At 36.9% G+C, this 12,848-nt stretch overlaps 2 protein-coding genes and 1 non-coding gene across 3 annotated transcripts; 2 read left to right on the top strand and 1 right to left on the bottom strand.

The window, feature by feature from the left end:
* The first annotated feature begins 2,650 nt into the window (after positions 1-2,650).
* On the top strand, positions 2,651-6,178 carry LOC130714851 (cysteine-rich receptor-like protein kinase 43). The gene is made up of 6 exons (XM_057564817.1): positions 2,651-2,992; positions 3,116-3,255; positions 3,526-3,736; positions 4,987-5,221; positions 5,319-5,469; positions 5,575-6,178. The coding sequence occupies exons 1-6, from the start codon at positions 2,929-2,931 to the stop codon at positions 5,971-5,973; spliced, it is 1,200 nt and encodes a 399-aa protein (XP_057420800.1). The 5' UTR covers positions 2,651-2,928; the 3' UTR covers positions 5,974-6,178.
* Positions 6,179-7,703: 1,525 nt separating this feature from the next.
* Positions 7,704-10,857, top strand: LOC130713598 (uncharacterized). Its single transcript, XM_057563372.1, has 4 exons — positions 7,704-7,989; positions 8,088-8,483; positions 9,748-10,162; positions 10,294-10,857. Exons 1-4 carry the CDS (start codon positions 7,770-7,772, stop codon positions 10,493-10,495), a joined length of 1,233 nt encoding a protein of 410 aa, XP_057419355.1. The 5' UTR covers positions 7,704-7,769; the 3' UTR covers positions 10,496-10,857.
* A 951-nt stretch (positions 10,858-11,808) lies between these two features.
* TRNAL-CAG (transfer RNA leucine (anticodon CAG)) lies at positions 11,809-11,889 on the bottom strand. Its single transcript has one exon. It is a non-coding gene; the product is annotated as a tRNA-Leu (tRNA).
* Between the last annotated feature and the right edge of the window lie 959 nt (positions 11,890-12,848).

Below are 12,848 nucleotides of genomic sequence, written 5' to 3'. Positions count from 1 at the left end.
GCAATGTGTAAAGTATTGTTAAAATCAAGCTCAAGCAAGTCTTAATTTTGTTGCAGAAGCTCTAACTACTCAGGGACAGAGTAGGTACCTTAGAAATGACTTAATCCTGAGATGTTAGAATCCAGTTTGAAATGTGATGCATGTTGTTGTCCAATTTTGAAGAGAAAAGAAAATATAAGAATCCAATACTTTTATGAATTCTCATTATGTCTAAGATACTCATTATTATAGAAACTAGAAAGACAAATGATCATTTTCTGTTGTAATTTTTAAGAGACAAAAAAAAGTAGGAATTCCAACTATTCCTTTTCCATTTCAATTTCCACATATCCCTATCAATATTGAAACCTACAACCTCAAAATTTTAATACCATAACTGCAACGAAATTGTGATGTGCTAAATTGTATATTTAATAAATAAAAAAGGAAAATGAATTCAGATAACCTGCTCCCTGTGAAAAGTCCATCAAAGGTGACAGATTATGTATCAAACTTAGGTATCAAAGAGGGTCAGGTTAATAAGATAAACGTTCTCATCTTCAGGGGTGGCCTAGAGGGCAGGGTAAGCTAACTGTCTATAGAAACTCCAAACCGAAGGGGTCTATTTTGCAATAAAGACTCGTTTCAGTTTTCTTCTGAGTCCATGGGTCATTGGAACATTGACCCTTACACTAACAGACTTGTTTGCTTGCACCATGCCAAATGACAACCACGCACATCTTTTGATTATCCTTTTTCCTCTTTTCATCATCTTTGTTTTATTTAGCAGATCAACAATCATCCATATGTCACGGTAAAAAACACCTACTAAGGAGAATGAGAAACCTCTCTAAAAGAAGGAGATAACCCCAAAGGTGGTGACAACATGCTTTGTAACTCTCATTGTGCTAGGGCACATGCATTCTGCATTCATATGACATTTGGGCTTGCAAAGTTTGAAAATTAAGTGTGACCAACGAAGTTGCACATATAATAGAAATGATAAGTCAAGAGGAAATAAATCATGAGTCCACTATCTTAAATCTTGAGATGATGTTATTATTGTTATATTAACTATCAACGAAACATGCACACCCAAACATAAACCAAAACAAAACCCCTTTATTTAAACTTTATGAAGGAAGTCGTGAGAGAATTTCGTACATGTCTTTGGTCTTTGGCAGATCAATAATTAGCTCGAAAATATCTTCTTTTCTCATTCATGCATAGAGTAAAATTTTGAGTAATTAACAAACAACTTTGCCTTGTTGAATCTTGCTCTACTATATATAGCTAAGTACAGCGCAACTTGAGGTTGACTTGACAAATGAAATTGGTAACTAACTAACGTTGAATGTTCTTGTTTACATTACATACAAGGCTTAGCTACAATACAACTTTAAGCGCGTTCTGCATTTATGACTCAACAACTCATGCCCATGTCCATGTCCATGACCATGAGGATCGAAGAAGAGGGGGAAATGGGAATGAAATGAATGCATTATTTATCTTCTTTTTTATGACATCAGAGAATAGAGATCTTACCTCGTGACTTGTGAGTTGGATCGTCATAAATCATATATAGTTATCAACGTGGTCTCTAATTTCCGTACGTACTACGTTGTAAAATTATCTAGAAATATTTTTCGTGTCAACATCAAATAGATTAGTGCATTACAGAAGCAGTGACGATATTTCTCATTGACTTTAGGCAGATTGAAGAACAATGATTTTGCAGTGCAGTGAGGTTAATTTTACTGTGTATATATAATATATTCCTCTGCAATTCGCCAATGTTCCATGGGGAGATTTGAGTTCGAGGCGTTTCTGAAAAGCAGAGAGAAGCCCATGATGAATCATCCAGAACAGAGGTTCTCTAGTTTCAACAGTTTCCTATTACACAATTATAGGAACCTGATTTTTTTATAATAAGTAGCTATAATTAATCCGAATAAAAAATATGTTTTTTTTTGAATAAAAAGAGTGTTATTAAATTAAGAATAATGTTTGTAACAAAAAATAAATAAAAATTAAGAATAATGTTTTGTACAAAGTGATGGGATAGAAATAAAACATAAATTAAAATGATAAAATAAGTGAAAATAAGATTTAAGAGAAAGCAGAGTGTGAATGAATCAATAATTTAAATGTCTAATGGTGATGAGTTTAATGGATATGCATTATTCTTAAAATAAATAAAAAAATTGTTTGGAGGCTATGTCCTATTCTTCTGCTGTGGCTCATGGTTATCTTTGTGGCATATCCCTTCCATTTAAGCAAAAAAAAAAAAAGTGTACAGATTTAATTTAAACGGTTAAAACCAACATGCAATTTATAGGTAATATTTCCCATTCACATAATGTCTCATGTTGGAAGAATTAGAAAGTTTTGAGCAATATATAGGTAAAAATTTCCAATTTCACCTAATGTCGTAAGATTTTTATAAAAGATATGATGTCTAATCAACTTATGATTTACTCTTATTAATCTGATATGGAAATCCCCCTAATCTCAAACACCTCTTTTATCCTGCATATTTTCATAACCATAATACAAAATTAAGGTTTTTCTTTTTTATTTCTTAGTGTCTACTGTCTAGATGTGCCAAAAAAGTTTCTTTGTGTGCAGTAAAAGAATAGGATGGTTGCCAAGTCAAGCAGGGGTCAGTAGGTCAACAAGACCAACACGTTTCATATTTCTAGTATTTGATTTGATTTTCCAGATATTCTATTCTATGTTACCTTATGATATTGTTTTCTCTTTGCTTATTGCTTATCAAACAAACAAAATCTCACTTTCTCTGCTTCATCTCTCATTTCCCCCAAAAATCCACTTTCAATTCCCAAAAAAGATCACAAACTTTGCTTCAACAATCCTTCTTTTTCTTTCTGTTTCTCTTCCATGGGCTGGTTCTGCTCTTTGAACTGGAAACTGTAGACAGACACCGCCATGGAAAAATCCAAAAGCTTTCTCCATAGTCTTGCTAATCACTTCAAATTTGGTTCCAACAGAGGTAATCCAACAATACCCTGAATTTTATTTTCTGGTTGATGAGGTTGTTGAGTTGTCTGAATATAGTTAGCAGGGTTCTCAGTTCTGTTTTTCTCTGTTTCTGTTCTGTTTTGTGTTTGATCAGAGCGAAGCAATGAAGCTGACATTCAGAGAATAACTGCACAGGAGCAGAAGATCTTTGCCTATGACACCTTGCTTGCTGCCACCAAGAATTTTAACCCTGTTCATAAGCTAGGTGAGGGAGGTTTTGGTCCTGTTTTCAAGGTAAAATAAAATCAATCAGCAATTTTCATAGTTTACATGTTTTCTGAAAATGAATTTTCATGATGTTGAACTCTAGAAAGCTCTCTCTTCCAAATGAACTCAAGAACTTGATTACTTTTCCACTTGGTCCCCCCACCACCTGGCAGAAAAGTCCTCAAAAGTAAAAAATTGATGCCTTTTTGGTTTTACTTGATTAACAAAAAAACTCTAGATGTAATATAATAAGTGAGTGGGATTTGGTTTCTGATTTGCACCCTTTTTCACTTTCAGGGGAAGTTGAGTGATGGTAGAGAAATTGCAGTGAAGAAGTTATCTCTCACATCAAAGCAAGGGAAGAAGGAGTTCATCAATGAGGCCAAGTTGTTGGCTCGTGTGCAGCATCGGAATGTGGTGAATTTATGGGGTTACTGCGTCTATGGTGCAGAAAAGCTGCTTGTTTATGAGTATGTGCCTCATGAGAGCCTTGACAAACTTCTATTCAGTGAGTGCTTCTTTATTCTATTCAATAAAATCATAGATTAGTGGAAGCCACTTACATACTTTAAGAAGTTCCTGCTTTAATTATGATTTTCTTTTTCTAAACCATGCTTTGAGTTAGTTAAGCACATACCTTTAAAAAAATATATATGGCCTGCAGGAAATAAAATTGATGATAATTATTCGTCAAACATGTTTGAATCAACTTCTCTTTTCTCGGAATCAATTCTAATACCCAGAAGTTACTCACTGATCCTTTTCCCAAGATTGATTTTGAATTCAGAATCAATTTTAGAAGAATTGTGATGAAATCTTTAATGTTCTAGCTAATTCTTTTCCATGTCTAATATTTAGAACCCTAACAGCTTGAATTTGAATTATGAGGTTTTCAACTTTAACTTTATCATCTCTCCTAAGACCGTGAACCACCATCCTTTCTCCAGATATAAAATTGTTTTCTTTGTCTTGACTCCAGAAGGAGATCAGCCTCTGAAAGAGACTGCACTTTAGACCCTTGACCTTAACAAATATAAAATTATAATTCATTTACTGGTTCCATTGGATGCGTAGACTAGACAACTTCATATTTACAATCAGAACTCCTCATCTTATATCCATCTTAGCAAAGCAGTGACGCCTTCTGTTGGAATAACAATCCTACCATTTTTTATTTTCCTTGTCAATTAAGCACATGGACTAGTTAATAAATAAAAAGTAGTGGGGTCTTAGAACCAAAAATTCAAGTTTGGAGAATGATTCTACTTCCTAAATTGTCCTTTTTTATATTTCTTTGTTATCGTGGAATAGCCACTAATTCCACTATTTAATGGAGGTATGATAGTTATGTGAGGCATCTTGTTTTTATCATAAACAACTAATGCTACTGACACAATTGATAGAAGAACTCATTATTCTCTCATACTCACCAAAAGAAAGTAAATTCACGGATCAATCCTTCAAAATGTTAAAGATCACACAAACTTATCATATTTAAATTTTGTATCTATCTCTCTTCATACCTAGTGCATGCACTGAATAGGTGAGATCTTGTGAACATTTATGAAAGAGTGAAATAGACACATATTTGAATATGACAACATTGTGAAATGAGAAATCCATTGCTACTCGTATAAGCTTCTCGTCATAATTGATTCTAATTTTAGAATCAACAGCAGAAGAAATTTCAAACATGCACTTTTTCGTGGGTGGCGTTGCTCTTTTTTATGACAGTAAGTTTATAATGGATGGTTGCAGATCCTCATAAGAGAGAGCAGCTAGATTGGAAACGCAGGTTTGGCATAATCACGGGTGTAGCGAAAGGCTTGCTCTATCTCCATGAAGATTCGCATGATTGCATCATCCATCGTGACATAAAAGCTAGTAACATATTGCTTGATGATAAATGGACACCCAAGATTGCTGACTTTGGCATGGCCCGTCTCTTCCCTGAAGATCAAACCCAGGTCAATACACGTGTGGCTGGAACCAAGTAAGTAAAATAGTTCCTTTTTTTTTGTGTGCCAACAAATAGTTTGATAGAGCGCCCTAATTTTTGTTCATACTAAAAATGCTTTAGAACTATACAGTGGGTACATGGCACCAGAGTATATGATGCATGGAAAGCTCTCTGTGAAGGCAGACGTGTTCAGTTACGGGGTTTTGGTGTTGGAGTTGATCACCGGACAGCGAAACTCATCGTTTAATTTGGACGTGGACGCACTGAGTCTTCTCGACTGGGTAACATTTTTTAATCTCAAACAAATGCACTCTTATTCATATAAAACATTCTTAACTAAGGATGCTTTGTGCTAATTGTTTTCTATCTCTTGTTGATGATTATAGGCATACAAGATGTACAAGAAAGGGAAGAGCTTAGACATTGTAGACCCTTCATTAGCATCAACGATGGAAGCAGAGCAAGTATCAACATGTATTCAGCTGGCTCTGCTGTGCACTCAGGGCGATCCACAGCTACGCCCGACAATGAGGCGTGTGGTGGTGATGCTGTCAAGGAAGCCAGGCCACAACCACGTGGAAGAACCGACGAGACCGGGAGTGCCCGGTAGCCGGTATAGAAGACCTCGCCGGCACTCAGCGTTGTCTTCCACCGGTGGTACCTCTGGTTCACACTCTTCTGACTCAAGCTACAATAGTACCTCTGGTACTGTTACTGCAACGGGAACAAGCTCAGCCACTGCAAATATAGTAGACTCAAGAGGTAAAAGTCCAATTCTGGGTTAGGAAGGTTCATTATGTTTTGCCACGTGATGAGGCTTGTTTATTCTTTTTGTAATGTAATTTATATAAGTATGTGATTTGAACTGATTAGAGTGTAGATATGAAGAGGGTTAGGTTAGGAATGGCCACATTGTAAGAGGTCGAGTCTTATTCAGTTATTCTTTAATATTTTTAACAGAAAAATGAGTTGAAATTCTTCTAATCTCAATTCTCAAGTGAGTCATGTCATCTTTCTTCAACAAAATTCTAGTGATAAGGAAAAGTTTCTATTACCTATACTCTAAAAGAATACTAAGTTTCTAGCATACATAAACACACTTCACAATTTTATTATCCAAAGTTAATATAAGTCAAAATGCAAATGACATGTTATTTGCAACTTTATCATACTTTATGACTAGCTATGTTAAAATGTATTCTGTAAAACAATATGGGATAAACATACTTCTTCATCTCATCTATCTTCTTGATATATTCTAGCTCTGCTTCTTCAGTACTAGTAACATTGAATAAATAGAAAGGCTTTCATTTACAACAATATCACCATATCCAGATCGAGTAGCTTCATTTTCAGTGATTACCTATGAATCATATCATCAGTAATACAATCAAGTGAAGTGAACCATTTCAACTCAGCATCCACAGTGAACGCTGTCAAATTCATTGCCTCATTGCCAAAAGGATTGATTATTCATACAAATTTTTCTTTTTTCGCAACAAGAGACAACCAAGTGCATATGCATGAGAATAGTGCATTCCCTTTCCTACAATCACTAGAAAAGAGACGAGGCTAGTTAAAATGTTCTAAAAGAAAATATACCTCGACTTTAATTCCCTTTCCTTACTTTCATGCCCGATCCATTAAGTTAGTTCCAACTTCCTTGCCATCATTGAGCATCCCCTTATAAACAATTCCAAAGCCATCATGGCCAATCACAATTTTTGACTTTTTGAGTAGTCCAAGTCAAACATTTTAACTTTTTTTTTGGTACAAAAAAAAAGCCAATGATCAACTCCTAAGAGTTAACACTCTAGCATAATCACTTGTAGAAGGCTCCTAAAAAACCCGCAAACAAGTCGTAGAAGACAAACCCAACTTGGCGAGAAAGTCTACAGACGCATTCCCCTCCCGCAAAGCATGCATAATGGCAACATCCTAAGTCCTATGCAAATAGGAGCAAATCGTGCTCACCACGACAACGTAAGCGTGCAGAGATGGCCTAACATCTCGGATGAGGCTAATAGCCAAAAACGAGTCCAAAAGGAGCACAATACGCCGATAACCCAAATCTCAACAAAGGCGGAGACCCTAGAAAATAGCTCAAAGCTCCACTTGAAGAACATCTGAATCTCCAAAGAACACAGCAAAACCAACAAGCTAGCGACCACTATCATCCCAAACCAGACCACCATAACCACTAGGCCCCAGATTTCCACGAAAGCTACCGTCAACGCTTAGACCTACCCAGCTAGCCTGAAGGGGGAAGTTGCCACGCAACCCATCGCTTCGGCCGCGGGCTGGAGGCCTCAAGAGCACCTCGACCTCGTTGTACATTTTTAACTAAATATGTTTTTAAAAAAGTGTTAACTTTATCTATTTATGAATTTGGTTGGGCATATACCACAAGTGATTCTAAAATCAAAATCAATGAAAAAAACTTAATTAAAAAAACTTTTATGAGTAGCTCTCGAGTTATAAGAAGAAAAATAAGTTATGAAAATATATTTAGTCTTCTCCCCTATTTCCATCGTGAGGAGTGAACTCGGAACCCTAGTGAGTGAGTGCGAGCGAGCCAAAAATGAGACGAACTCTGCTCAGAAATGCTTCTCTCCTCTATACTCGGAATCTTCTTCTTCACTCTTCTTCCACCACCGCCGCCACCACCACAACCACCACCGTCGCCACCTCACTCGCCGCCGTCACAAATCGTTTCCGGCCCAGGCTCTTCTCCTCCGATGAAACCCCCAAAAGCCCCGTTCCTCAAGAACCCGAAGAAATCAAGGACGTCGATAACAAAGGTTCGATCTCTTCTTCACATTTCACACCACGATTTGATGAGATTCAAATGAACCTGTTCATGAAATTCGATCCTGCGTTTTGAATTTTGTGTTTGCAGAGTTCAAAAAGATGATTGATCAATACCTCAAGGGCGACGAGGAGGTTCTTCCGTTGATACAGGAGGCGATTCTGATACGGAGGTTATCGGGGAAGCATGATGACACTGATGACGAGATGATGGATGAGCTCCGCATGGGGCCTCTGGATGATGTCAGTGACAGGGAGTTCGAGGAGGATTTCGAGGAGGCGCATCAGACCGATGAGGAGATCGATGATCTGTATAATGCTAGGGATGTGGTGCAGAAGAGGATGGTTCATGATGAGTACTTCAACATGGATCCCAAGAAGTGGGATGAAATTGTTCAGGATGGGGTCAACCATGGTTTTCTTAAGGATACCAAGGAGTGTGAGGAGATTCTTGAGGATATGCTCAGCTGGGACAAGCTCCTCCCAGGTAATAATAACTAGCATTCTTCATTCTACTAGTAGTTTTTTCTTGTGTATTTGGTCATGGTAATTGTCAACTGAAAACTAAATGCATTGGGGAAATGTAACATTGATTGGTTTCACCTCCATTGCTAAAATTTTGTGATGTTCCTGGTATTTTATTGTGATCGATTGATATGATGTCCCCTGGTGTAGTCAGTAGTAATTTAAGGCTAGAGGAAAATATGAGGGAGTAGTACTACTTAATATCTTTAAATTATTGTTGTCATAGATGGATTTAGCATCTCTAAAATGATTTAGAGGGTAAAGAAAGGAGTTGTTGCCATTGAATGGAAATTCAAGGCTTGACATCGTATATGCACATTGCAATAACAATTTATGAAGCTGTTTGAATGATTGAATCTTAAACTATCAATTTTCCAACTATTGGCTACAATGCCTTGATTTTTATTTTTTGGTTTTCCGAGGTATCTGTACAACCCGCAACCGTGAGACTAATCCCCCGAGGCTCTGAGATCACTTTAAGTGGGCATGCCTCTCCCAACAAATCCTTCTCCATACGCATTGCCCGGGGATCATACCCTGAACTAGATGCTTAAGGAGCTCAAGTATCTATCAATTGTGCTAGACCTTGTCGATTACAATATCTTGATTTTCGACCACTTTGAAGCCTTGATTTTTATTTTTTGGTTTTCCGAGGTATCTGTACAACCCGCAACCGTGAGACTAATCCCCCGAGGCTCTGAGATCACTTTAAGTGGGCATGCCTCTCCCAACAAATCCTTCTCCATATGCATTGCCCGGGGATCATACCCTGAACTAGATGCTTAAGGAGCTCAAGTATCTATCAATTGTGCTAGACCTTGTCGATTACAATATCTTGATTTTCGACCACTTTGAATCTCTCATGTTACATGAGCTAAATCCATAATAAATACATTCAATAAGATTTTTTCCTAGCTCTGAGTTGACTCTTACTTTCATTTAATTGTAATTGGTCCAGTTCAATGTGGAAGGATGTCATTTAAGTATTTAGTGTACTTCATATATTAATCTTAGGTGATGCTAGATCTTATTCTGGCCTTTGCTTGGCATTTATTGCACGTTCCAGCAAAAAATCCCTGATCATGAGCTTTATGTGCATTTGATATGATTCTCGATGCATGTTTGAGTTTAAGTGTAGTCATCAATTACAATTTACGACTTTAATATAGTGATTTGAGTCGCGTTGTGCTGATTCTGATGAATTCTCTTTGTAATGTCTTATCTAGATGAGATAAAACAGAAGGTGGAGATAAAATTTAATGAGCTAGGCGACATGTGTGAAAGAGGGGAACTTGAACCTGAAGCAGCTTATGAACAGTTTAAGAAGTTTGAGGATGAGATGGTCATGGAGTACATGAAGATTATGGAGAAAGAGGAGGCCCCGCAGTCGGATGACACTGCTGTCCCAGACAAGAAAAAAGAGTCAGATGACCCACCAGGTGAAGGTCCAATTCTCCGCTGGGTAACCCGGGCAGTATTTGCTCCCGGTGGCGATGCATGGCATCCAAAGAACAGGAAAGTTAAACTATCTGTTACGGTGAAAGAGCTTGGACTTTCAAAATACCAATTTCGCCGTCTCAGAGAATTGGTTGGAAAACGTTATCATCCAGGGAGAGATGAGCTTACAATAACTAGTGAGAGGTATATTGCTAGATGCATAAAAGTTCATTCATGTATTATTCAATTATATAACCTTTTGTCTCTTGGGCTTTTCCTCAAATCCTGAAAGCAGTTACATTTTTATCTAAAATCTTATTTTTCACATTGTGAAGGTATGAACATCGTGAAGAAAACAGAAAGGATTGTCTAAGGACTCTTCTCTCTCTCATTGAGGAGGCTGGAAAAGCTAATAAACTAGTGGATAATGCCCGGACTTCATATGCCAAAGAAAGACTCCGAGCAAATCCAGCTTTCATGGCCAGACTGCATGCTAAATCCATGAGAGTACGAGAATCTAATCAGATTCCTGCTTAAGGTTTCCAGGTCTGATGTATGAATGTTGGAACATTCACTTGCCTTAATTTGTTATTGCTCCCAGATTTTGTTTCTTTTATGAATTGTTGGCTTTTATATTGAGTTGGATCATGAGTCATAGTTGCAGAAACTACCTCACTGCATAAAGGTGTAAGGCTGCGTACATCTGATCCTCGTCCACAATGATAGGAGACTCCACTGGGCCGACCTTTAGTCATATCTTTCTTATTTAGTGCTCGGCATCAAGGATAGATTTTCACCTTGAGCTAATATTGTATGCTAGCTAACCTTTAGACATGCTTGGGTATTTGCTACTTCACCATCACCAATAATATGATTTAATGTAGATAAGTGATTGTCAATGTGACGTTGTTCCTTGAGCACATGCTCAGTTGATCAGTTTATTGAATTGCACAATGAATACCGATACTAAACGTGTAAGAAGAACGTGGAAAAATTAAATTTTCAAAATAACAGTTTTGCTTCTAGCGTATGGAAATTGCAAAGCATTGGATTCTTGGCTTGTTTGAGTATATATTCGTTAATGATAAAAAGTGAGAAACTGAAGAAACAGGAAACAAAAACATGCCCTTTTAAAAACTTAGTACTGTTGAACTGCGAAGCAAACATCGAACTTCATCTCAAAAACCATTCACCAGATTTTCATGCAAATGTTAACACAGCCCTTGCTGCATAATCAAAGGGTATGCTCGTGTGAACTTCCTCAACAACGATTGCAAGACTCAACGCTAACTGCAGAAAGCAAACAACAAATTTTTGATGGTGTTGTCGTGGCTGATGCTGTAAAATGGGTAGCAAACTGGGTCTTGAAGACTCAAAATTTTCAATGGCAAAAGGCATCACTGCATGATTTCAAGACCTGACAAGCCTTGTTCATGTTCTGGTTCGAGATGCAGAGAAAAATTGGTTGAGTTTCTTTGTAGTTGTTGTTTGCTATGTGTCTGTTGTCCACTAGCCACCGTTTATTGTTGCATCAAGCTACCATGCAGATTCCTTCATAAAGCACTGAGGATTGCGTGGCAGTGGGCTTGTTATGGATCAAGGAATAGGATTTTTGCAGACTATTCTTCGTTTTCTGACATTGATTCTGATGTTACGTTTGGTAAGGTTAAGCCTAGTGTTGCTGAAGATAGATTTCACAGTTTGATGCGTGAGTAAGATGCAGCTCCATGAAGCTTGGTTTTAGTTCCTAAAGAATAGACCAAGATTTATATTGTTTTGATGGAGCATAGTTGCAAAAAGGTAATATTTTGTATGGAGATTAATAAATGTTGCAAAAAGAACAAAACTCTTGTCAAGAATGGGATTTGAACCCATGCCCTTTCGGACCAGTACCTGAAACTGGCGCCTTAGACCAACTCGGCCATCTTGACTTGTTTGATGTTCTTTGCTTAACGTTGTATTAGTACATTAGTTTAGATAAATCAGCATGATAAACGAGAGAAGGGTAACTTAGGTTCATGTGTTCCAGTTTTTGCAAGGGAATCATCATATATAATTTGTCATTTTCCACACATAGCTCAGTTCTTGGCACAACAAAGCTCTCCCACTTTATATTATCCCCTTTACTTGTAAGGAACTACTAAATTAAAGATATTCACAGTAATAATTGTGGGTTTGGGTAATCAAGTTAATTCATTGAGCGTTTACCACTTTATCGCTTATTAATGAGTTAATTTGAGAAATTTAATGAAATCAGCTGAAAATAAGTTATACATAAGTTTAAATTCTTATTCGTTACCTGATTTGAACAACTTATGAACAAACTAAAAACAACATATGTCCATTATAAACTATTTACATAATTTATTACAAATACCTGCATATAAACGTTTATGTTATAACATAAGCTCAAACAAATTCTTCTATATACGATTAGTTTGTATTTTTAATCATAGTCATTTAAGAGTAGAGATACATGAACTACGGTAAGTGTTTGGATATCCACTTTTGTGGCAGTTTCAGATCGCCACAAAGTGGTAAGTATGGAAAAAAATTATGGCGAATTACGATCCCCATAAATATTAGTGTTCAAGGTGTTTGCCGTAGTAGAATGTTCCACAGATAATGATTTTTGGCCATGTAAAGACATGCATTTTAGAAAATAGAAGTTGTGATGATTAGACATGTAGAAATTGTTCTTCTAATGAAGTTTAAATTGTGGAAGCTAACATGGCCTGCAGGTATGTCTAGATATTTAATTGGTGGCAGCCGTTCCTTGGATTCCCACAGACAAATCTTGTGACTCACTTTTCAACTAGTCTAAAATTGGCAATCATGGCTAGGTTAAAAGGATAGGTTAATTATGTACTGAGGGATGTCACAACTAGTA

This window comes from Lotus japonicus, chromosome 4, assembly GCF_012489685.1.
Source record: "Lotus japonicus ecotype B-129 chromosome 4, LjGifu_v1.2".
NCBI lineage: Eukaryota > Viridiplantae > Streptophyta > Magnoliopsida > Fabales > Fabaceae > Lotus > Lotus japonicus.
Note: the sequence above shows the minus strand (reverse complement) of the source record. Positions and strands in the feature narration are given on the sequence as shown.